This window comes from Glycine soja, chromosome 8, assembly GCF_004193775.1.
Source record: "Glycine soja cultivar W05 chromosome 8, ASM419377v2, whole genome shotgun sequence".
NCBI classification, from domain to species: Eukaryota; Viridiplantae; Streptophyta; class Magnoliopsida; order Fabales; family Fabaceae; genus Glycine; species Glycine soja.
The window spans coordinates 4,451,615-4,478,325 of NC_041009.1; the positions used below are offsets into that span (position 1 = coordinate 4,451,615).

The 26,711-nt window shown below is 31.5% G+C and overlaps 3 protein-coding genes and 1 pseudogene across 6 annotated transcripts; 3 read left to right on the plus strand and 1 right to left on the minus strand.

Moving 5' to 3' along the window:
• Positions 1-929: 929 nt before the first annotated feature.
• LOC114421305 (probable basic-leucine zipper transcription factor P) lies at positions 930-2,314 on the plus strand. 3 transcript variants are annotated; one of them, XM_028387173.1, is made up of 2 exons: positions 930-1,404; positions 2,139-2,314. In XM_028387173.1, coding segments are annotated over exons 1-2 (390 nt in total). In that variant the 5' UTR covers positions 930-1,015; the 3' UTR covers positions 2,140-2,314. The 3 variants fall into 3 exon arrangements, with proteins under 3 accessions (XP_028242974.1, XP_028242973.1, XP_028242972.1); XM_028387172.1 differs by having other exon boundaries at positions 2,169-2,314; XM_028387171.1 differs by lacking the exon at positions 2,139-2,314 and having other exon boundaries at positions 931-1,703.
• Positions 2,315-3,668: 1,354 nt separating this feature from the next.
• LOC114422039 lies at positions 3,669-11,316 on the minus strand (annotated as a pseudogene).
• A 972-nt stretch (positions 11,317-12,288) lies between these two features.
• Positions 12,289-20,571, plus strand: LOC114424547 (probable ADP-ribosylation factor GTPase-activating protein AGD15). 2 transcript variants are annotated; one of them, XM_028391403.1, is made up of 10 exons: positions 12,289-12,555; positions 13,484-13,639; positions 14,010-14,068; positions 15,173-15,263; positions 15,811-15,865; positions 18,144-18,240; positions 18,354-18,555; positions 19,369-19,555; positions 19,825-19,945; positions 20,291-20,571. In XM_028391403.1, coding segments are annotated over exons 1-9 (900 nt in total). In that variant the 5' UTR covers positions 12,289-12,504; the 3' UTR covers positions 19,827-19,945; positions 20,291-20,571. The 2 variants fall into 2 exon arrangements, with proteins under 2 accessions (XP_028247204.1, XP_028247205.1); XM_028391404.1 differs by lacking the exon at positions 13,484-13,639 and having other exon boundaries at positions 12,290-12,555.
• Positions 20,572-23,813: 3,242 nt separating this feature from the next.
• LOC114424746 (cation/H(+) antiporter 15-like) lies at positions 23,814-26,507 on the plus strand. Its single transcript, XM_028391581.1, has 3 exons — positions 23,814-24,005; positions 24,099-25,106; positions 25,190-26,507. The coding sequence occupies exons 1-3, from the start codon at positions 23,814-23,816 to the stop codon at positions 26,435-26,437; spliced, it is 2,448 nt and encodes an 815-aa protein (XP_028247382.1). The 3' UTR covers positions 26,438-26,507.
• Positions 26,508-26,711: the final 204 nt, after the last annotated feature.

A 26,711-nucleotide genomic window follows, 5' to 3' on the forward strand; every position in this document is an offset into this window, starting at 1 on the left:
ACTCAAAAAATTATTTTATGAATTTTAAATGTATTTTCATATCGTTTTTAATAAAAATAAAATCTCTTTTAATTCCTTAACTAGCGCCCGTTTGCAAGATCCTTTCTTTTAATATTGGTTTTGAATTTAATGAGGTATGACGTGTTGAAATACAAGCTTTTTTTGGTTCAGGAGAGTAATATTGTCAAAAATAATCTTGTAATTGTATTGAAAATTAATCAGATTCAATTAACTTGTATTATTTTTTATTTTTTTATAGTTCTACTATTACTTTTTATTAACAAATAAGTTTTATATTGTGAACATTTGAATCGATCTTTTAATATAAAAAATAATATAATTGTTAATATAACTTTTTATATGATAAAAAATTTCTCCTCCAAATTTACTTGTGCACCACACGAGTACTATCTAGTTTAATTATACAATGGTAAATAATTAGTTTTTATTCGTAAGAATAATAAACAAGTTTTAAAAGATTAACGTATCAGATTCAACCAACTTGAGTTTGACCCATTGATATATAAGGTAATTACTTTAATTTAATTTGATTAAGTTAATTAATTTAATTTTAATATAGAAAAGGTAATTTAATTATATTTATATCAACGTTAATCTAATTAGTTTCGAAAAAGCAACTTGCACAAAATGAAAATGCATTTCTGATTTATATTATGTCAAAATGAAAAAAAATACAATTTTCTTTATATACTAGGAGGCTAGGAGAACACACCTCACTATAAAAATGAAAATTCTTTTTCATTTTGATAATAGAAAATAGAAACTCATTTTTAGGAAGAAAAAAAAATATGAAGGGGGGGGGGGGGGGGGCAATAGCAAAAGTGATGTGTGTGAGAGTGATAATGGCTGAACAGAAGGTGAGTGGGCCTGTCTAACAATGAAAAAAGCCCACAAATATATAATTGAAATAGAAAAGACGGTGATTGTATTGTTTGGGGCCGGGTCGACTCGAGGAAGAGAACTGAGAAGCAGAGCAGCGGTGTGGTTGATTGGGATGTCGGATCCGTACGAGCGGGTGAAAGGAGGAAGATTAGCATTCAAAGGAGGAATCCTTGCCAGTCGCTCCAAATCCATTGACAAAAAGGGGAAGAAGAAGAAGAAGAACAAGGGCAAGGACAACGACAACAACCCTAACCCTAACCCTAACCCTGAAGAACAGGAACTGGAACAGGAACAGGAACAGGAGCAGGAAGAAACCCCCCTCCTCGAGGACGAGGGCGAGGGATCTGAATACACCATCGATGCGGCCAAGCGTATGAAGTACGAACAACTGTTCCCTGTCGAAGCCAAGAAGTTCGGTTATCAACCCAAAACCAACTTCAAGTCAGTTGAGGATGCCCTCGATGATCGCGTCAAGAAGAAGGCTGATCGCTATTGTAAATAGTAAGTCTATACTTGGTTCTATCAAATGTGTGCTTTCAGATATTCATTCTTACGGATGCCATGAACCATGCTGCCGTAATTGTAATGGATCAATATTATGCTTCACCTGTCTCAGTAACACTCATTCGTCCTCTTAACTTTTTCTCTGCTATTGTATTGCTTCCAACTAGTGTCCGATACTGATACATAGTTTTTATATTCCGTCAAACATATTGTGCTTTTCTCTTTTACCCCCATAACTTCAATTAATCCCCTTTGTAATTTTTATCATCTACTCACAAGGGAAATTTGTTATTTCATTCCACGGTGATTGAAAATGGTTGCAGCGTGAAACTCGAAATTTGCTAGTGTCCTAAACACAATTAGGGTTGAATTATGTGATACGATGCAGGTACCATACAAGATGGATACGGAGATACGTCAATTTTTTTATTTTTTTTTATAAATTACGGATACAATATGTTAAATGAAAAGTTAAAAAAATATATGGATACAAAATAAAATGCAATTATGTTTTTAGTCTACCAAATAGGCAGAGGTCTTCTAAAAAATCTTGTTGATACAATTTTCTTCTTTGTTGATAAAAAAAAAAAAATAAGGATGCAAAATACGGGTAAAGAAAGTTCTATTGAGTGGAAAAATAAATTTATTAAATAAAAACATGGTTTCAGCAAAGTTGTATTGAAGTTGCCCTTAATTGTGTGTCCTCATCTGTGGTGTTGGTGCTAACTTAGGAGGTTGCTCTATGCTTGTTGCTGGTCTAGGGGATTCCGGAAAATCAGAGTTGATTCAAATTCCTTGCTAGCTATCAAGCTTCTGATGCAACGGCCAAACATGCGATGGATGAAGATTTTAGATTTCATGTTTTTTATTATGCTCTTAATTTTATTGTGGATGCTGTAAGAGTTGATATAGCTCGGATTTGTTTTTCTAGAGGCTTTTAGTCTCTCCTTATGCAATTCACCAAATATTTTGAAGCATGGTTGAGACATTTTTATTTTTAAAAAATTAAGTTAAAATTTTAAAATATAAAAGTCAGAAAAATGGGTCAAACAAATTATTTTTATGCCGATGTATTGAAGTTGTGTTTTACAATTTTTTTTTGTAAAAAAAAACAGATACTCTTTGGATACGTATCCATACGACACTGTTACTTTTTATTTTTGAAGTATTCTGACTTCATAAGTGTTGAACATCACATAGGTTGACACTCAATAATCAGTTGTTGATCACATCCAAAAAGTTCCTTTATCGCCATGTTGACATTAAACACAGCATGTTTCATTTCGGAGGAAGAGCTTCCACCCGAGCATGCTACTTTTCATGTTGCGATACTCATTAATCAATTCCCACACTATCACTGCAACTTTAGGGCTGTGTTTGGTATAAAAGAAAAGAAAAAGAGTAGATGAAAATTAAAGAAAAGTAAAAATAGGTGAGAAATAAAGTGATATGTAAAGTTATTTGGTTGAAGAGAAATAAAAAAGAGATGATGGAAGAGATAGAGAGAAGAGTGAAAATAAGTGAGAAATAATATGGATTCCAACATTTTTTAACTTATTTCTCTCTTACCAAACCACCATCACTCATTTTCATCCTCTCAATATTGTTTCTCTTTTCAGAAAACAAACAACACCCTAAAGGAATGACATCCTTTGTGCCAAGTCCCTGCAATAACATAACTCGTGTAAATAAGTATCAAAGTCTTTTTAAGCTTTTCTAATTTTAATTTAATTAAAATATTATGCTCTTATATGACAGAATATCTCCTGAAAAAAAATGACAGAATAGAGATTTAATTGATTGTCAATGTAAAACAAGTTTGCCCTTTTAATTAATGAAGTTAACTACAAGTTTACAAAAGGACTAGAGTCATCGAGGTAACTAGAAAAACAAGTTCTCACAACATTCATAATTTCTACATGGTTAATTTCCAGTGTGTTGCTCTACAGGCTTTACTTTTTTATTCTAGCAAAGATGTAATGTATACTACAGGATATAAGTTGAAACTTGAAACTAAAGCATGTTTGAAACAACTTAACAACCTATAATTTCAACTGTTTTATTTTTTAAAAGGTTGTTTCCAAAATAAACTGAATGTTTGGGATCCTAGCTTTTTTTTTCCTCAGTTGTTTTCATATGTAAAAGCTGTTTTTTTTACATCCAAACGAAATTAAATTAATTTTTAAATATGAAAATAACCAGTTATACATATAATAAATTATTCAAATGATCTAATTTTTACAACTGTCTCATACGATCAATTCAAGAGAACTTCAACTCCCATATATAATATGTAAAGACAAATGCTAATCAATATTCCTAGGACACCAATTAAAAAAAAAAAAAAAGAGAATAGTTTTTTATTAGGATGGGTAAAAATATGCTCTCATATAATTTCAAATAAAAACTTTTCCTTTTTAATTCCTTAACTAATGTCACCCATATGTAAATAGCTAAATGCATAGAAATTCATTGACACTTGTACAGTTCCAATAGATACCAATGCACAGCTGGAAAACAACAAAAATGGAGAGGAACTAGCTTTTTCCATTGGTTGACAAGGGCATTCAAGTTGAAATTTTCAGTTTCCCTTGAAAATCCATATCCCGATAGTAGTGCCATTTTTTGTATCTCTGCATTCCATTTAAGACAGGTCTACGCCGAGGAGCAGTAGTGCACGTCAAACAACAACAACCTCTTAGATCCTCTACACATTGTCTGCAGCATCTGCATGACAAAGGCTAGCATGTTTGACATAATGAAAATCACCAAATGCAAAAAATAAGTCCTGTTAAAAAGAACACAAATGCAACAGAGAAAGGAATCTTACAGAAAAAGCAAATTACAATCAAGATTTGCACAGTTCCTATGTCTCAATTCACTGACTTTCAAACTACATACGTAGCATTTTGCAAAATTATCATCTCCAGAAACTGGATTTGACTCTGCTTGAGTTGTGGCCCCGGTATAGTAAATAGAAGGAGGGAGAGATAGACGGGAGTCAAATACAAATAAATTTCCTACCCATTCTGCAGGGACTTCATTCTTTAGATAGTGAGAAACGCCTCCCTTCAGGGTATACAAATTTTGAAATCCCTGCTGCCTGTCGCATGGCATCAAAGCAATGCACCAAAATTAACAATATGAAAAGGGGGAGAAAGTGTACGTGACTTCAGTTCCATGAATAAACCATTTTTCCTAGTCAATAGAAAAGACAATAGGGAGGTTGGTGTACAAGTATAAGGAGGCAGAGTTTAGAGTGCTTAGGTAGAAAAAAGCAATACCCAACATATGACTCTATTAGTATGGTGTGTAATAATGTGATATGATCATACAAAATATTAACCCAACGATCCTAGTTATACTAATATTAGGCCAAGTACTAGTGCCACTACTATTAAATATTGTCATGAAATTCTGAGGTACTCTATTCTAACAAACTTGACAAGGGTAGCATTACTTTGGCCATTGAAAGGGATGAGCAGCTTTGCTAAACAAAACAATTGATGGTGTTTGCCATGTATTTACCATAAATCATTTAAAAGTTTAATAGTGTTAGAAGCTGATGGTTGAATTTGGATGGTTATACAAAGTATACATTGCAGAGTGAAATGCTTTCTTCTATATAAGAATTGCAGAGTGCATCATATTCCATGGTGTTTGAGATTTTAGTAAGATCTACAGAAGTTCAAAATGGAAAGAGTACGAGTTTTCTGAAAATAAACACATAATGCCAAAAGAAGCAAAAGAAAAATATATAATTATGGAATAATAACTGGTATTACTGATAAGTGCCCTAAAAACATTAGTTAAGAAACATTTAATAAACTAATAAATGTTTTTTTAATTACTTAGAAAGAAAATATTAAATTATATTTTGTGTATCAATATAATAAACAATGTTTTAAAAATTGGACCAATCATTAAACCGATTAAAATATTGGTTCAGTTCAATGGTTCAAAGTGGTCAAACCATAGTTGAACTGATATTAGTAAATAATAATTACAATTAAATAATACATGAAATAGTATTAAAGAAATATAATATCACAACTTTACAACACTAAAGACTAAAATAAAACACTATTTTATAGATTCTTTAATATTTATAGTATACACATAAGTCCAAATGAAATATATCATAATACTTAGGTCTGAAATTCAATAGTACAAAACAATGTCCATTTGCAATAACATGGTTACATCTAGAACCAAAATGAAAATGACAAAATATCTTAGATTGATTTTTCATTTTTTAAGAAAAAAAAGAAGTCAAAACTACCTCCTATTAAACATTTTTCACTGCCCAATTGTTAACCGGTTTTTTTATTTTTGTGACTAGTTCTTCTCAAGGTTGGTTCTATGGTTTATTTGGACTAGACACTAGGTCAGTTCACCGGCTTTCCAATCAAACAGGTGAGCCCAATCCAGTTTTTAGGAACATAAATAATAAATGCTTTCCTTCTTATTCAATACTTTTTAATTTTGTTTCTTAATCAAAGTATCAAGGCCACTCATTAGCATTCTCTAATAATATTTTACCTTAGTATTGTAGAATAAACATCACAGCAAATCCCTCCAGTGCAATACATCAATATGTTTGCTTTTTCTTCATCTACATTTGATAAAGGATCTGAAGCAGTGATCTAAAGAGGGCATATCAAAGAGGTGTGCATTAATAACCATAATGGGGAGATCGAACTTTGAATTAGTGATTCACAAATCCCAACCTATGATCTACGCAAAGCTCATAGCTAAATGAGAAAAAAATCTCTAAATGAAATCAGGATTGAGTCACAGCAAGAATGCCATGTTCATCAATCATCGTAACAATTTAATAAATGAAAAAAATGTTCTTTTTTCCTGTGAATAACAAAAAATAGAGATAAAACTAAGATTTTATGACATTTATTAAAAAAAAAAAAAGTCATACAACTTGATGGCATGTTTCAGCTTATCACAAGAGTATATCAATCCTGAATCAGTTCAGATTAGGTCCCTGACACATCAGATAATGGCCCAACCTCTTCCTGAGACAGACCAAATGAAGTGTTCCTAAAGCAGTCCACACTAGGTCGTTGAGCCCCATGAAAATGTCCAATATCTCACTCATAACCTGAATAACAGCAATGATACTGTATTCATCCTTAGAATTTATAATTATGAAAACTATAAATATTTAAAAACAAAAATATAGAGATATTTAAAAACATGAATTGAAGATATCACCTAAGAGCAGAAGAAACAGATGCTAGGTCAGCCAAGTCTATTCCAACATTTTTCACACGTGTAGTTGCACAAGGGATACTCCATGTATGTTAGTCATTGACAGGCAGTTCCATGAGTGTTATTTCTAATATAAGTATGTCCAGATTAGAAATAAGGCTAGAACCACACCCTCACCCCTTTTAGGTAACATGTGGAGACAAGACATGTTTACCAGTTAAGGAGCGAAATCAGGTTCCCTTTCAGATAGGCAATTACAATGAACATATCATTTGTAACATTTTGCCCATGAATGTTGCTCAGGTTGCCCTTGATTATATGACTAATGTCCTTATGTTTGTTTTATTCAAATCTTACTTTCCAATGCACATAAACAGTGATGCAAACACACCCTTAATCATGGGAAAGAGTATACTTACTCCTTCCGTCACCACAGGGAGAACATTGTGATATTACCTGCCACACCTGAGTGACAAAATACCCAATCTCCACCTTGGGTAACCTGTATGGTAGACAAATAATTCAAAGAGGAAAGTATAGACTACGTAATTAACCATGACATTAGCTATCCAAAGGCTCAGGCTAACATTTGTCCATTTGGATCATGTCATTTCAAATGCCACCTAGTTTGAAGCTGACACTTTGATCAGCTCAATAGTCAATACTATCTAATGGTATCATTTCCAACATTTGGACTCTCTGGAGAAGAGTTTATCTCAATCAAGAGGAATGGTGTAGATTGGATAATTATCTGGTTAGTTATTAAATAGGGATTTTTTTTATTTCATCATTGGGGTTTGATTTGAGGGCGAACCCTGGTGCAGCGGTAAAGTTGTGCCTTGGTGACTTGTTGGTCATGGGTTCGAATCCGGAAACAGCCTCTTTGCATATGCAAGGGTAAGGCTGCGTACAACATCCCTCCCCCATACTTTCGCATAGCGAAGAGCCTCTGGGCAATGGGGTACGAAGTTTTATTGGGGTTTGATTTGAGATTATTTTGGATTCTAACTTAATTTGGAATTTGCTTTATCTTTTGGATTTGATTAGTTTAATTGGATTGGGCTTCATCTTGTTTAGGCTTTGTTGGCCTATATAAAGATCCTCATTGTAAATTTTATACATTTTGGCTATTGAATAATAATTATTTTTTTTAGGGAGTATGAGTTGAGTGGAAGGAATAACCGCAAGTATAGGAGTACTCTTAAGATTTCTTTCTTACCCCCTTGTTCTTGAGTAGTCCCTTAGGAGACCTCAAACTCAATATAACTGTTCCAAGCCTAGAGCATTTGACTTGTATGCTCCAGAATGAGTGACATTATACCAATAAATTTTTTTCTATTTTATTGCATTTATTCCTAGTAAATTGCAGATTTGAGTAAATAGTATGTATCAAGTGTGTACTTAGGACGTAGCATTCTCACTAATTACCTTGTAACTTGTAAGCATAAATTCTAAATATTTTCTTGATGTATGTTATCCACCCAGTTGAGTGTTTGATCACTCAAGCAATTCATAAATTTCTCTCTAAAAGGGGGGGTTTAGGTTGTGTGTAACATAAGTCCATACATGCTAAAGGTCTGTTCATCCATTCTGCTCAATCCATGGCATTCAGTGTCACTTTTCTCGTGAAATCTTGCTGATTACAAAGCCCGATCACTCGTTTGTTCATGCCATTGTTGCTTTTCCCAAAATTGTCACTATTTCAAAGTCCAAATGCCATCTGGTGGCTTGATTGCAGATAAGCTGGAAGACGGTCACTGGAAAACCATTCACATGCTGCTACTCTCACAGTTGATGCTTGAGCACTTCTCTAGTCAATCTATTAGTAAGAGTTCAAGTGTGCAGCCCGTATGCACAATTTCTCAATTAACTTCTCTTTCAACAGTCAGGTCGACTAAAAGTTAGTATAAACAGTCCACTCATGTAAATTATTGGAAATATTCTCCCCAAAAAGGTTGTGAATTAGCAATTTTTCCGACTAATCAGGCAAGCCATTTACAATATGTCAATGTTCATAAGGCTACCAAATCTAAGATTATCTCTCAATGATAACTCTTTCAAATTGGTGTTCAGGACCTCTTCTTTAAAGGAGAAGTAATTATAAAAAGACATTTTATTAAAGCACCAAACAGTCTGAAACCCAATTAGAATAAAATATAGGATAATAGGAAACATAAAAAGGGGGAATTTAAAATTAAATTAAGGAAATAAAGGTAGATTCACTCTGGAACTATAGAACCTATACCATTTCTCACATCCAATAGAATGTAATTTCTGTTTGGGTTATCTTTTCCAGTAAGATCAGTTTTATTGATTGCTTCCAATCTATCTCTCCATTCTGAAGGTGATAAGGCATTGCCCTCATTGAAGGATCAAGAAATGAAAGATGTGACATACCACCTTCAAACTGTAGACAAATGAAAGTCATAAGTTGATAAAATTGTCTTAAAGCTACAACTATCCATCCTAAACATAAAGATATGAAGATAAAAAAATGTATAAATTTGTTCATTTGTTATAAAGCTACAGCTCAGGGAAATCCTAGCCAGCAGACGAGATTTGATCGCCCCCAAAAGAAAAAATGGATCATAGCTTCAAAACCTAAAGAAAATAACAATACAGCTATGCCAATCCTATCAAACTTAATTTGTAAAAGAATATTTTATGGCATACTAAGGCTTACCTGTACTAATGAAGACTTATAACGCAACTTCAATATTGGAAAGGTATGTCCTTTTTCTGATGGAGATATCTGAACCAAGATGTTGGAAAACCTGTTATCCTTTCTTAACCAGTTGACATATGCCATAGCATCTTTTGATGGTCCACTATACTGCAGTAATATATTACATCAGAATGGCATATTTGGACCACGAAGTACTGTAAGGAAGTCTTGTAGCTACTTTATAAACATTGTAGTACAATAAGTAAATAGTTAACATTATCGTACATCTATGATGCACTTATACAACACGTATCCGATTCAGCAGTACGATTATTTAAAAAATATATAGGATACAATATGTGTAAGATACATATATATTTAGAAATTTATAAAAATTCATAAAAATCATCCATAAAAAGAACAATTTTCATTTTTTGGTTCATTAAGAGAAAGTGCTTCTATGTTTCTATATTATGCATACTTACGTGTTTCATATAGTTGTATTGGATTTTCATAAAATGATTTAAAAACTTGGATACTTCACCAATCATATTGGAGAAGTATCTAAAGAGTATCGGCATACATGAAACAAATTGAGTTATTAGTGTTTTATAGGTTTGAATACTTCATCGATATGTATCAGCGAAGTATCCAAGAGTATTGGTATTGAATACGTATCGGACACAGGTACATGAAGCAGATTGAAGTATCGATTCTTCATATTTGTACATTCACTTTCTCTTCTACCTTATTTTGACCCTATTTATCTTCTACCTCTTCAATTTTCATCAAAACTATCACTTTCTCTCACTTTATTTTTTATTTTTTTTCTTTCTACTTCTCTTATTCATCCACCCATACACCTAAAAAATGGGTGTAAGTTCAGCATTTTTCATAATTATAATGCAAGTGAACTCTCCCATGTAATGGACATCACGCTTGGCATTTCCAATCAGGTTAAACAAGAAAATATATCTTTCTATGGAGATGCTCATGCCAGGATTCTTAACCAGTACATGGGCAAAACCCAAACCGACCTGCGCATTAATCCCTTGTTCATTCAAATAGACTCTTCCATTGATGTCAAGACCCTGTTAAAAGGCAAAAGTTATACCAGGGGAAAAGCTGGGATTCAAAATGAACTTTGTCATTATCAGCTAATGACATCAAATTAACCATTGTTGGAGCAGGCCCGTCCAGGGTGAATGCATTCATAAAGAAAATGATTTTCGTAACAGGTATATTTCCTACTGTGTTCAGAATAATTTTAAATTTTCTCAAGCACTTGGTCATTGGAAAATTAAAATTAAAGCTCCAAATACAATGTAAAATAGAAAGAGGAAATAATAAAAAGAAAATGAAAGCGAACCTCCAATTCCAAGAAAGAACGGTGTTTGGCAACTTCAGCTTGTGGGTCTTGGATGAACACAAAGTGGTAGAAATTGACGACAACAAAATCAAAATCCTTCCTTGAACTTGAGGGCTGTGTTAGTGGCAGTGCAGAGGGTACCAGCTTACAATGGGTAAGAGCCAGAGAAGAGAAGTTGCTGAATTTGAAGAGAGGCTTTTGGAATTGGAATTGCAACACAAAACTTGTGTTGCAAAAGGAAGTAGTAAAACTGTAGGAGCGAGAGCGAGTGCATGTGCATGTGCACCCGACCCAGACACGGAGAAGACCTCGCTGCACCACTGCATCCTTTCTTTCTTGACCCTCTATCCGATGCCGCCGTGGCCGAGTCTGTGAATCAATCAGGTGTTAACAAACAAAATCTTGGATAACAGATAAGGCCCAAGCCCAACTCATGTTTTCTTTGAGTCATTTATATCCAATACCTCCCAATTTTTTACCCTTTTCAAATTATACCTTCCTCTTCCTCTTCCTCTTCCTCCTCATCATTCAACCCCATGAGGTTCCTCTACCTCTCCAACATTCAACTCCAAGAGAGAGCCCCACAATCACTTGCATTCAATTCCACGAGCTTCCTCTCCATCTATCCGTCGTCACATGCAGTTTTTCTCTACCAAGAGGGAGGCAGCAAAAGCCTTGATAAAAATTTAATTTTAATATAATGGTTGAAATTAATCATTCATCTTATGGGAGAATATGAGAATCATCAATATCAATCCTATCACCGCTTCATGATTGTTTCTGTCATAACTAACATAATTGTCATTGCAATCACCCATAACTATGATTGTTGGTGGTGGTGACAACAAGAGTAACAAAACACAAAAGTAAAATTATGTGAGTGACAACGACTATAATCATAATAAGGATGACAATGATAATCTTAATGTAAATGATAGTCACGGTAAAGATACTTAACAACATAAATTATCATTTACATCTTGATGTAAATGATAATCTTGATGACAATGACGACAATCACGATAATAATAACAGTGATAATCTTGATGTAAATTTTTAGAATATTTAATTTTTTGATATAAATATTTTATAATCAAACAAAATTTTAATTTGAATTTAAAATATTTTAATTTTAACTTTTATTTTAGTTCAATAGATAATAATGAATTTTCTCATCGTTTTTACACACGTAAAAGAATCATTCTCATATAAAATATTTTATATGTATATGGGTCTAAAATTTATTATAAAAACTATTGATTTTTGTTTTTTAGGTCTTTAAATAATTTTTTTTATATTTGATCAATTATATACTTAAATTTTTGTTTTCAATTTCTATGTATTGTTGAAAAGGTGTCACGTCAAAAAATTGATATATTTTAATCCGATGGAACTAATAAAATATTAAGAAGCTAAAATAAAAATATATATTATTTTAAAGATTATTTAAAAGAAAGAATAAAGCTCAAAGCATGAATATGATGTTTTACGAATTAACAATACTAATTAAAAAAAGTTATAATTGCCGGATTGTGCCCGCAATGATTGTGATAGTTATTGATATATTTTGGTGAAAAGGTAAAGAATAAGTAGTTGTGGGTTGTCAGTTGATTTAATTTGCGTTGGTGATGCCAGCCAAATTGATATGTCAAAGTGAGAAAGAAAGAGGGAGTGATGATGTTGGTAGAGTTGGAAGTCACGCCAAACTGAGACAGCAATGCTTTTGTTTGGGCTAATAAAACCGTTTTCTTTGTTTCTGCTTCTCAGTTGCTGAACCTAACCCACACGCGCAACATTTTCCTTCCTTTCTTGTTTTGCTCTGCACTGTCACGTCAACATGAACGGGAAAGCCTCCATCTCCAAGGAGCTCAATGCCAAGCACGCCAAGGTTTCATCAATCCATATGCTGGTTCTGTTTTAACAGATTTTATCAAATTCAAAGTTATGCTTTTATGATAATTATTGCTTGACGCTTTTAAGTTGCTCTGTCTTTTGTATTCGAGCCATGCATGAATAGGAGGAGTGACACTCATTTCCATTGCCTCTTTGATGTATTTGTGTTCCTCTATTCTAATCAAGTTTCGACAATTGGATCCATTTTCCTCAACTTTTTTTATGACTTGAGTCGAAGGAATTTCTTCTTTCTTTTTTCCCCTGCCTCCTGGCTTAATTGCGTCATTTGCGTCTTTGAATGAAATTGATTTTAAATTAAATTAATTTTGTATTTGAATTAATGTGATTTATATTTAGGTTTTTTTATTATAAAATTAAATTAAAAGTAAAATGTTATATAAATTTTTTATCTTACACAAAAATTACTCAAATTTATTTCAAACTCATAAATTCTTTCAACAAAAAATTAAATATGTTAAAATTTATTTAAAATCAATTCTAAATTCATAATTAATTCTTTAATTAGAAACCAACCATGAATTAAGAGACCTCAAATTTTATGTCTCATAATAAGTATATGTAAAAAATAAGTGTTATTTTAGCTTTTTTGATGTGATATTTAAAATATTTTTATTTATACAGCTAATAATATTAATTATGGGCAATAAAACTATAAACGAATCTATGATGATAAAGTTAATTTTATAAAATTATTAAAGTCTATTACATGTTTTGTCTGAGTAAAAAAAAAAAAACTTTGATAATAGATTCATTTATAGTCAAATGCATTTAGTGTCACTTTTGTCGTGAGATCTTGCTGATTACATAGCCAGATCACTCTTTTGTACTTGCCATTGCTGCTTTTCCCAAATTTGTCACTGTTTCAAAGTCCTATTGCATCTTGGTGGCTTGATTGCAAATAGGTGGAAGATGGTCACAGGAAAACCATTCTCATGCTGCCACTCTCACAGCTGATGCTTGGGCACTTGTCTAGTCAATCTATTAGTAAGAGTTCAAGTGTGCAGCCCATACGCACAATTTCCCAGTTATCTTCTCTTTCCCAGTCATGTCGACTAAAAGTTAGTATTAAGAGTCCACTCGTGTAAATTATTGGAAATATTTTCCACTTAAAGGTTGTGAACTAGCAATTTTTCCAAGTAATCGAGCAAGCCATTTACAATTTGTCAATGCTGAGAAGGCTATCAAGATTATCTCATAATGATAACTCTTCAAAATTGGTGTTCAGGACCTCTTCTTTAAAGGAGAGAAGTATTTATAAAAGTTATTTGATTCAAGCACTAAATAGTCTCTGAAACCCAATTAGATCAGAATAAATATAGGACAATAGGAAACAGAAAAAGGGGAAAAGTTTAAATTAAATTTAGGAAATAAAGGTTGTTCTTGTTTTTATTTTATTATGTTAGTTTCTTATGTTGTGCCTTTATGCAGATATTAGAAGGACTTCTTAAGCTGCCTGAGAACAGGGAATGCGCAGACTGCCGGAACAAGTATATGCATTTCCGAACTTATTATTTTATTTTATAAATAATGTTTTTGTTCATTACGCTTAAATTAAGGGTTAAATATTTTTTGCTTCATACAAATATGATAATGTTTAATTTTAGTTTCTAAAAAATGATATGTATTCTTTTTATCTCTTATTTATAGAAATAAGAAAGGTGTCACAGGTTTTATTTTTCACATAAAGTTGTCTATTTTTGTTCTTCATTTATAGGTAAGTCATTTCATTAGTATTATAAACTAAAACATATTTAACATTTTAAATTAAAATACATCATTGAGTAGGGTTTTCAAGTTATCTTTTTTCCACCAATGTTTCTTACCATTTTTATTTTATCCACATGGGCGTCATTTGTTTCTTGTAGTAAATCTGGATATTTAAATTGAACATTTTCATTCCTTTTTTTTTTCAATTTGCATCTATTTCTCATCCTCCAATTATGGGGATTGTAAATATTTCGATAAAATTTTACATAAAATTTGAGAATTTTTCTATTTGCAATGGAAGATCTAATAAAATTTGAGAATTTTTCTTACCCTGTGAAGCAAAAAGAAAAGTCATTTCTTTTTGGAACCACATCGAATACAATTTTTAACTAGATGGCATTGTAAATAGTTTAACTATTTCTTTCTACATAATGTTCTTTTTGGAATGGGATCCCTACAGAACTGCAGTATGTGAAGTTCACAATCTAACCATTAAAATGTTCATTTGTTTATCCAATGTTAGCAGAGGTGGATTCCTGTAAGAAACTAAGGAAACGGGGTGTACATTTTTTTTCTTGCTGTAAAGTTCCTGTTTTGGAGATTTGAATTGACCCAACTTGTGCTGAATTACTTTTTGCATATAAAAAAAAACGATTAAAGTTTATGGGCCGTTAGATACAAGTACAACTGCACCGGTGCAGTTCATATTTAACTGCAGAGAATCTGCATCCGTTCTTCTCATACTTTAGTCGTGAGCTTTCTCCTGTAGAAGCGAGAAGAGATATTCACTTATATTGCATCATTATTGTAATATTTTATTCCAGCCCTAGTAGTTGTTTTGCAATCTTATAAAATTTAATTTTTGATTTCCCAAATATTGTCAGGGCACCACGATGGGCAAGTGTGAACCTAGGGATTTTCATTTGCATGCAATGTTCAGGAATTCACCGAAGTCTTGGAGTTCATATATCAAAGGTTTAAATTGTTTATTGCGTTCTTTTAGTTTATCAAGTTCTCTTCTATGTAGAAAGTTTTGACATGATAAATGCTTGAGATTTTTCGACAAAAATACCACTGAATGACCTGCTGATCTGATGTAGAGGTGGAATTATGCTTGTTCACCTATTAGCTACGCTTTTCCTTTTTTTCTTCCATAGTTGCCACACACATCTGTGAGTCAATCACGTTAACAACTTGGTATAGATAGCAGAGTTCATTTCATTATTGCAAATAATTTTCTAATTATGTACTTTTGGTAATATTATATTAATAAAATGTATTATCTGTAACTCTATGTGACTGTATACAAATAGTTGCAAATTGGTAATATAAAAGAACTTTCTTTAAGCAATATCCGATATTTCTGTTCTATGGAGGTTTACAATAAAGCAGAATATGCTCTTTTTTCTTTCTTTTTTTAACAGCAAAGCAGAATATGCTATACATGTTGTTTACATACATTTTTCTTTTTCTATGAGTAAAATTATAATGATGGAAGCCTTCTCATTTTGCAACTATATAGGTGCGGTCTACAACTTTAGATACATGGTTGCCAGATCAAGTTTCTTTCATGCAATGTAAGAAACTATATAATTTGTTTCTTGTTTTCTTAATGAAAATTAATATTTACAGAATTATGGGTAGATGTGAGTGACACTCGTAAAAGAAATGCAAGGTAATCTGTGAGCTTCTTTTATTAGGTTGGCAGAAAAATATGTCGTATACTTTTTTTTTTTTTACCTTCTGAATACGAAAAGGAAAGAAGCAACTAAACATAAGAGAAGCTAATTTCCACAGAAGACATGTATCTTTAACAAGAAAAATTGGTATGTTTTTATAATTTGTTGTCTTTATTAGTTTTCTTATTATCGTAATTAGAACGATGAATTAAACTTTGTTAGTAATTGTAATTAGGACAATGATTTAAATTTTCTAACTACTCTAATTATAAAATCAATTAGAATTTATTATTTCTTTTTTTTACTCTCACTCTATTTATATATATAAATGATGTATATATGTTAAGAAATCTAATTCAGTTGCTTAAGTGAAGATGTCTGAATTGTGGTATTGTGTTCAATTTCCATAGATAAAAAAAATAAATGACATATTTATAAACCTAAGAATATCACTATAGAAAATAGAGAAATGCTAACTATACTTTTTCTAATAATATTATCATACTCGATTCAAATTGATCAATTTGATCAGTTGGCCCAAGAATTGAACACTTAACTGGTCCAAGCCAGTCGACCATGCAACAGACTCACTGTGATCCAATCTAACTCAACAGGTTTGGTGCTCAAATCAGTAGGTCATTATGACTGAAGGGTCATGCACTTTTGAGTTTTTTTTACACCAAAACAACTCAAAACAACTCGCTCATATGAGAAAATTAAATTTATACCTTATCATGTTACTTATAGATTTACTTACTTGTTTGACTAAGCATAATTAGGGTTTGCACAAGTTTATTGACTTCATTAAATTTGCTTTTATATAATTTTCTACTTATAAGATATGTTTGTCAGTTTATAACAAAACAATAATAGTTTTAATAAATAGATGATACTAAAATACTTTAAATTCTAACTTAAAATTGTGTATGTTGAATTTAAAAAAAAATGCTCAATTTTTGCTATGTTTCTAAATATGCTAAATTATGTTAAACTCAAAATCTTATGACACCTCTTCTACAGGGGATTTGATTTGTAGATTGTTAGTATCATAACAAGTTCATTTTTTAAATTGTTGTTTTTAATGATATTTTTTTGAAGTATATAAGTTTAAAGGTCATGAATTATTGAATTTTTTAATATATGATGAGTGATGTGAATCAATTAGTGTAATAACATTATTGAAAATCATAAATATTAGTAAGATTCACTTATTATTTAATGATGATTGATATGAGTTTAATAACATTATTTTTAACATTTTCCTTCCAACACTTTTTTTATAATTAACTGAAATTTATTGAAAATCATAAGTATTGGTAAGACTCACTTATCATTTAATGATAGGTGTCATAATAGAGTTTTGTTAGCACTCATAAAAAATAATTATTTCTAGTATCTCAACAATTTGCCTTTTTTTTATTTACCTTGGTTGCACATATCGACTATTGAACTGATCTCTCGATTTTAATGTTTTACGCAGTAATGGGTAATGAGATATGTTTGACTAAGCACAATTAGGGTTTGCACAAGTTTATTGACTTCATTGAATTTGCTTTTATATAATTTTCTACTTATAAGATATGTTTGCCAACAAAACAATGATAATTTTAATAAATAGATGATACTAAAATACTTTAAATTCTAACTTAAAATTGTGTATGTTGAATTTTAAAAAAAATGCTCAAAATTTTTACTATGTTTCTAAATATGCTAAATTATGTTAAACTTAAAATCTTATGACACCTTCTACAGGGGATTTAATTTGTAGATTGTTAGTATCATAACAAGTTCATTTTTTAAATTGTTATTTTTTATGATATTTTTTTGAAGTATACAAGTTTAAAGGTCATGGATTATTGAATTTTTTAATATATGATGAGTCATGGGAGTCAATTAGTGTAATAACATTATTGAAAATCATAAGTATTGGTAAGACTCACTTATTTGATATGAGTTTAATAAGATTATTTTTAACATTTTCCTTCCAACACTTTTTTTATAATTAACTGAAATTTATTGAAAATGATAAGTATTAATGATAGGTGTCATAATAGAGTTTTGTTAGCACTCAGAAAATAATTATTTCTAGTATCTCAACAATTTGCCTTTTTTTTATTTACCTTGGTTGCACATATCGACTATTGAACTGATCTCTCGATTTTAATGTTTTACGCAGTAATGGGTAATGAGAAGTCAAATAAGCACTGGGAGGAAAAAATTCCACCAAATTTTGATAGAAGTAAATTGGGAATTGAGAAGTTTATCCGTGACAAGTAAACTTATGATGGACTTTTTCTTTAAGACATTGTTTTTGTTTGAAACTAAAAGATATTTTTCATCAACTTTTCAATTTACGAATGTACTTAACTTGCTTAAGATCTTTTAGGTATGTGGAGAAAAGATGGGCTTCAAAAGAAGAACTGCAATCAACTTCAAGGACAGGTGAAATAATCTATAACTTTGATGAGTCACAAAATGGAGGGGCTAGGAGTGGTATTCTGAAGAACAACAGGAGACTTTCTCTTGAAGAAAGTATTCTTGCTAACCACGTGGCACAAATTCTACCTCCAATAACAAGATCTCGTGGGGTAACCATGTTATTCATAAAGTTTTCTGAACCATTTATAATGTCTTTTCGGATTTTAATTGCGGCCATGCATGTTCACTGGATCAATTAGTGTCAACGCTCCACTTAACTAGCTACTAACCCTGGGCACATGTGTAGCCACTCCAAAATAACGACGATGATAAGCGATATCGAGTATAAATCACGAGTATTTGACAGTATTAACGTTCTATGTATGCATATATTAACAAATTTGACCTCCTAATTTTTCTTGTTTCCTAACAATCTCAATTCATTATATATATAAGGACTTTTTTCTTGGGAGGACTTCGTGAAAAGATGTAATGTCATGTGAAAACTTCCAAACTTGATGCTTGTTTTAAAGTTGTTAGAAGTCTCTTGAGATGTTGACTTTTAATTGTTAAGGGAAGGAATGCTCCAAGTATAATACTGGAGGATGCCAATTGTTTTTAGATCAAAGGGATTTTCAGGTTTAAAGGGAGTTAAGATTACTTCTTCTCAAAGAATAGGGGGTTTCTTGAAGGGTTTGAAAGTCATACGAGAAAAACTCGTTGAGAACTCAATGTTTCTTTTACAATTTCCAACAAATTAGGGAAGGAGTCTGTGGGAAATCAGGGATAAGAGGCAACATGAAATGTCAAATAGAAATAGATGGTCAATATCACTTTATCATCTTTTCATTTTTCCCTTCATTTTCTAACTTATATCTCTTTTTGCCATGTTTTCTCTGACTGAATTTTTGCTTGCATTCCAAGATTTACTATATCTTGAAAACAAAGAGGATATGTTTTTTAAGTGTATCTCTGCAATTCAGGGTTTTACTTTTATAGACACGCAAAAGAAGAATTCACCTCCATTAAAAAGGCCATCCTCATCAGTTGATTTTGACAAGTCCACAGGAAAGAGCAATGGCACTGGTGACATTTTCAACTTGCTTTGCATCTATGATGATAACCAGAACTTCTCAACCATGCCTCCTTCAAGTTGGGCAACATTTGATTGTATGTAAAATATACTTATAACTATAATCTTTTTATACTTTTTTATTGAATTTGATAGTCCTTACAGAATCATGAAGTTCCAAGCCAGTAAAGATGTATGACATTTTATATAGAATTTGAGAATATCGAAACTTTTCGTCTCTTAAACAAGTTTTTCTTGTTCTATCCCTAACCCCCTAGTTACATTTCACAACTAAATATGAAAGGGAAATTCTCTTGTCATACTTTTAAATTATTATAAATTATTAAAACAATATATATGCTTGCAGGAGATGTGCCAGCGTTTTAAGTTTATAGCTTGTTCAACTAATCCTTGGTGTAGAAGTCACAAGATTATAGTTACAGATGACGCTGTGAAGTGGCATGAGCATTGAGCTGCATAAGTTTAGTGTATGCATTGCTTCTCATTTCAATTTTTAACAATGTGATTTGCACTTTCATATTTTGGTAAATCTCAAGATTTATGTACATTCCCTTCCATCTATACACTTACTATGCTTTGTAGTTCTTAAATTACCTGAACTAAATCAAGTTAATTCCAATTTGCTTTTTTATACGAGTAATTGCCTAATAAAATGGTATATTTTAGACTTTTAATTGTTAATTGCATTGTTTTAATTTTATCATTTTTTGAAACATACCATAAATATTATGCTTCTAGTCTTTGGTAAATAATTATAGCTTGTTTGGTATTGTTGTATTTTTTAAAAGAAACTTTATTTTTTGTTTTCACAGGTTTGTTACAGTACGATGTTTTGAATAATCAACACATTGCAGTAGGATATAACATCTACACCACTTTCACTTTGGTGTTGAGATCGTCCATAGTATGGTTTGGTTTGCAGTTAGTTCATGGTTCATTTTTCTTACAGCATTAACTAATTTGAGATGGGCAAGAGGATGGAGGACATAATAGTTATGTTTCTTCTTTCACTAAGTTTTCTTCTCTGGTCTGCGATAGATAAAAACATTGTAAATTTAATTATTACTTGACTTATATTTGTCCATCTTCTACTTTCCAGTATTATTTTTTCTTTTTTTCAAAATAAATAGATAATTACTTTGTTTTTACAAAATATTTCAATTAGTTTTCAATATTTTTTATTATCCGGAAAATCTATTTGATTGTTAAGTAAATGATTTTTTTAAAAAGAAAATAGTAACTTGTTATATTTTTTGAAATCTAATTGAAGTAACTTTTTTTAAAACACTAATTTCTAATTTTTTATATTTTATTGTTTTATTTTTAAAATATTTATCAAATTTTGATTATTTTTTAAAATAAATAATAATTTTATTATTTTATTATTATTTTACATATTTCAATTATTTTAAAAATTAATTTTATCACGTACTTACCATTTATTAAACTAATTTTTCAATTTTTATCTGCTGCTAGAACTAACCTTTTAAGTAATTTTCCATAGCATTGCATTGAATTTTGGTTACTTAACAATGGTTGATTTCGCGGCCTAAAGGCTGTTATTAGTCTTACAATGTCCACTTATGTTAACTCACTCTCCAAGAGTTTTTGCGCTTTCCAATCAATGACAGATTAATGTAGAAACAAAGGGCTGAATCAAATTTAAGACGCGATCTTTTAAAGTTATTAAGAATATTTTATTAAAATTGTTATAATTTAATTTCAAAATTATTATTTGAACATTTCAAGATACGAAATTATTGTCTTTGTCTTTCTTAAAAAAGGATTGAACATAAATAATTATATGTGAAAGAATTTGTGAAATTTATAATATTAAAATAACCTGATGTAACCAAAATATAATTAAATATAAAATTAAAATATATAATGTTCATTCAATAAAGAAAAAATTTAAAATACTGATTGACATGAGTTCAAAATTTAATGGACTGTTAATTTAAAATGGTATATCAATTTAAGTCATACGATTGTTTACGAAAATATTTTATTATATTATATATTTTCTGAAAATAATTTATTCTAAGATGAAAATAATCATAGTGGAATTAAATATGTAATTAAATATAATATTAATTTATTTATTAAAATAATTTAAATCATTGATTGGAATCAGTCTAAAATTTGAATGACTATTATTAATTAAAAAGAAACGATTAAATATAAAAAAGACGAACGTACACAAATATTTTAATATGGCATTTATATAATAGAAATATTTAATATAAAATTTTATTTTTGTAAATAGCTAAATGTGATATATTTTAAAAATTATTTCAATTTGAAATATAAATAATCAAAATGCAGTTAAATATAGAATGAAATATATAATGTTCATTTAATTGTTGAAAAAAATTAATCATTGGCTTACATCAGACCAATTCAATTAAGATTTTAAATGATTTTTTTATATAAAAAAATAATGTAAATTTTAAAAGATTATATATAAAGAATGTAATGACTTTCAAAATATTTTTAAAAGACTTTCATGAAGACAAAAATTGTATTTTAGTTTTTTTCTTAAAAAAGCAACGGTGACATTACTATGTTTTATGAATTCATATGTGTAACATTGAGAACACTAAATACAATGCAAGGACTCGCCTTTTTGCAACCCCCAGTCAAAACAAGAAACATATACGCTTTGATATGTTCATCCCCTCCTCGACAAGAAACTTCTTATATCTATTCTCCCACTTTCCAAATACAGATACGAGAAAACTATTCAACAAACCCTGTCACCATTCACGTGGATGTTAGGAAGAAAATTAGGATTAGGGTGCAGATTAGAGTTTTTGGTACATTTTTCCATTAATAACTTTGTTATCTGACAGAAAAAAAAATGTCTGGGGGATTAAAAAAAGGAATTACTCTATCGGTGTTACCATCTTCAAGGAAGAGAAAAATAATATCTGATGGATAAAAAAAGTTTTGGATAGAAAAGTTTGAAAAATTAAAATGAAAATTTATAGAGTCTGATTTGGATGGTAGGTAGCCTCTTTTGTTTTGGTCAGTCTCTGTTAAAGTATCACCTTCTTTGTTTTTGTCTCGTATTTTGTGTTATAATGAACTCAACAGAGATCCAAACACACTATATTGGGACAAAAAATAAAATTCTTCCAGGACAATTATGTTGAGGGGAAGGTAGTAAAATATTTATTCTCATTTTATAGGACAATTATATTAAGGCGAAGGTAATAAAATGTTTATTCTTATGTTAATACTTGAACTACTCTTCCAACCTTACAAAACCTTATAAAAAATAATAACCCACACAATCTAGTGTAGTAACCTTGAAATAATTTTTCAAGAAATTAATGAGAGCAATTTTAGATACTTTTAGATATGAGATGATAACGTGGAAGAGTGAGGACCAGGGAATGAGAAGTGCGGCCAAGTGAAGGTCGAGGAATGAGAGGCATGTGACTGAGTGAGAGTTTGAAAAGGAAGCCTCTGAAGTCTCAATCCTCAATCCAAATATTCAATTTGTATAATTTTATTTTAAAATTAATTTTCTTTTATACGAGTTACCCATGAGCTCGCGGATAAAATTTGTTAGGTCTACAAATTTAACGGGCCAGGCTCAAGTATTGATTATAATTATAAGAATTTATAAAAAAATGTTTGAATCTGTCAAGTTTGTAAGCTTGACAGATCGACCCACGGATCTGAACCGGTATATTCACCCTTATCCATGTTATACGAACACCTTGATATTAATTGATAATTAGATGGAGATAAAAAAAAAAGATAAATATAAATATGATTAATGTATGATGTGATAAAAAAAATAATTTTCTTATAAGTAAAATAATAGTTATTATTATGACATATACTTTTTAATTAGTTACGTCATCAATGTCATCACAAACTTAAGAAATAGAAATATGACCGAACGAGAACAAGAAAAAGATATCCTTCAAAGGTAGAAACACCAAAGATATTGGATCGACAAATGTCAATTGCACCAGGAGTAATGAGTTAAATAAAATGAGTTGGAAAAAGGTAAAAAATTGTTAGTGCGAATCTGGCATTGTTCCTTTAGAATAGGGGTGAATATATTATGTAGCAAACATATGCTAGTAATAGGAAATTACAACTATCTATAAGTTAAGTGCCACCTTATAGACACGTATAGTCGACACTTGTCTGCTCCTATATTTGGAATGTTTGTTATCATACATACATACAAACAAAACAACATTTTAATCTCGGGTCTTATTCGTCACAACTGAAAACGGTTTTAAAGAAGAAACCACTATATATAACAGAAGAAAATTTTAAAGTTACGAATCAGATACAAATATCAAAGGAACTATGGCGAACACAATACCGGCATGTTATGAGGTATCTGTGCTTAATCCTAGTCGAATCTGGCAAACTGATAACGTCCTAAAATCGGAGCTCCCTATTCTCGCCTTTCAAATTGTCTTCACTGTTGCATTGTCTCGTCTTTTCTTCTTTATCTATAAACCTCTCCATCAACCTCGTCTTATTTCACAAATCTCTGTAAGTTATTTAATCATGAAAAATTACTGTAAAAGTTTCTCACCTATCATTCCTATAATATAATTTGTGGGTATTCTAAATTTAATTACGTAGGTTGGTTTCCTACTAACTCCACCGTTACTTGGGAGATATACAGCAATTTTTGAGTTCATATTTCCTGTAAATGGGGTTCTTAATGTCGAAGTCCTTTCACACATTGGCCTGATCTACTATGCATTCCTCAGTGGTTTGGAAGTGAACTTAGATACCATTCTACAAGTAAAAAAGAAGCCTGCAAGCATCGCGGCTGCCGGGATCATCTTTCCCATGGTGATGGCACCAGGCTTGTATGCTCTACATCGAAAATTTTACGACAATAAGGCGGCAAATCAGCTTGAAGAAAGTACAAGTAATGCTTATTTACTTTGGACTTTAGTTCTTACTGTTACAGGTTTTCCTGTCGTAGCTCACACACTTTCTGAGCTCAAACTCCTTTATACTGGTCTTGGCAAAGCCGCCTTAACAGCAGCCATGATCAGTGAAACCTATGGTTGGATTCTTTTCACTTTACTGGTTCCATTTTCAATTAATGGTAAAATAGCTGTCTACTCGGTGTTAAGCACTATATTATTCATTGTTGTCTGCATCTTTGTGTTACGTCCCATCTTTCTCCGACTTATTGATCGCAAGACAGACAAGGAGGAGTTGGATGATAAGCAGTCACTCTTTGTGCTTATGGGGGTTTTAGCTTGTTCATACATTACAGATATTCTAGGCACACATGGCATTGTTGGGGCTTTTGTATACGGATTAATTTTGCCTCATGGGAGATTTGCTGAGTTTATCATGTCAATTTCTGATGATTTTGCTTGTGGGTTTCTAGCACCGCTCTTCTTTAGTGGCAATGGAATGAGACTTATGTTGACCAGCATTTTTTACCAGGCCCATTGGCCCTTAACACTGCTGATTGTACTCTTGTTGTGTGTTCCAAAAATTTTAAGCACTTTATTTGCCACTTTCTTCTTTGGTATGCGCACTCGAGATGGTTTAGCTTTAGGCTTGCTTCTGAATACGAAGGGCGCCATGGCACTAATAATGCTAAACATTGCTTGGGATCGAGCGGTATTGATCTATTTGAAACATTGTACTTAATTACTCATACCATTGCAGTTTAATCTATAACTTTTCATGATGTGTTATTGCAGATTGTTTCTATACCAACCTATGCCGTTATTACTTCTGCTGTTCTTTTAATGACTGTAGTAGTGTCTCCTATCATCAACGCCATCTACAAACCAAGAAAGAGATTTGAGCAGAACAAACTAAAGACTATACAAAAACTAAGACTTGATGCAGAGCTTCGAATTCAAGCATGTGTCCACAATACTCGCCAAGCCACAGGCATGATCAGCATAATCGAATCTTTTAATGCCACCAGACTTTCCCCTATACACGTTTTTGCCCTGTACCTTACTGAACTTACTGGACGTGCTGTTGCCCTTCTTGCTGCACATATGGAGAAGCCTAGTAGCCAACCCGGAGTACAAAATCTCACCAAATCAGAGGCAGAGTTACAAAGCATTGCCAATGCCTTTGATGCATTTGGAGAGGCACATGACGCTGTCAGACTTGAGACCTTAAATGTGGTGTCAGCCTATGCAACCATTCATGAGGACATACACAACTCTGCAAATGAGAAACGCACAAGCTTAATCCTCCTTCCATTCCACAAACAATTAAGTTCAGAAGGTGCGCTTGAAGTAACCAGTGTTGTATACAAAGATATAAACCAAAATGTAATGCAACATGCACCTTGCTCTGTGGGAATCTTTGTTGATCGTGATTTTGGGTCAATTCCCAAAATGAACCTTCGTATTCTTATGCCCTTTGTTGGGGGACCTGATGACCGTGAAGCTTTGGCTATTGCGTGGAGGATGGCAGGACATCCAGGAATTCACCTATCAGTGGTTCGAATTATTTTGTTTGATGAAGCAACAGAAGTAGATACTTCAATTGAAGCTGAAGCACAAGGAATATTATCTACTGTAGTGGATAGTGAGAAGCAGAAAGAGTTAGATGACGAGTATATAAGTTCATTTAGACTTACGGCAGTGAACAATGATGATTCTATAACCTTCTCAGAGATTGATGCCCATGCTGATGAAGATATCCCCGCAATCCTTAATGAGCTAGAAAAAAATGGTTGTGATTTATACATAGTTGGACAAGGGAATTGTAGGAATTCTCGGGTCTTCTCAAATTTGTTAAAATGGTGTGATTGTCCAGAACTAGGAGTTATAGGGGATATTTTGGCATCAAATGATTTTGGTTCGCGCTCATCTTTGCTAGTTGTTCAACAGTATGGGTATGGAGGAATGGTCTTTGGAAAGAATCTCAACCAAGTAACCACCAATAATGTTGGCTTTGAGTCGCTTGTCGTGAAGACAGAATAAGCATTAGGATTGGTAAGGAACTTACATTTATACAAGATCCTAGTTAAGTTTGCTTACGAAGATTCGAGAAACTTTCAAATAGTACCTGATTTTTGTTTGGTTAAAGAAAAAAAGAAGGAATTTTTTTAAAAACTAACGTGGGTGTTACACTTTCACCCCTCTAAATTAATATAGACTTATCATTAATGCTTGAGTTTATAAGTGTTACTAGTACTTCATAGTCTTGCAAATGGTATGGATGACTAAAATCAGGATGAAGTAATCTAAGGTTAAA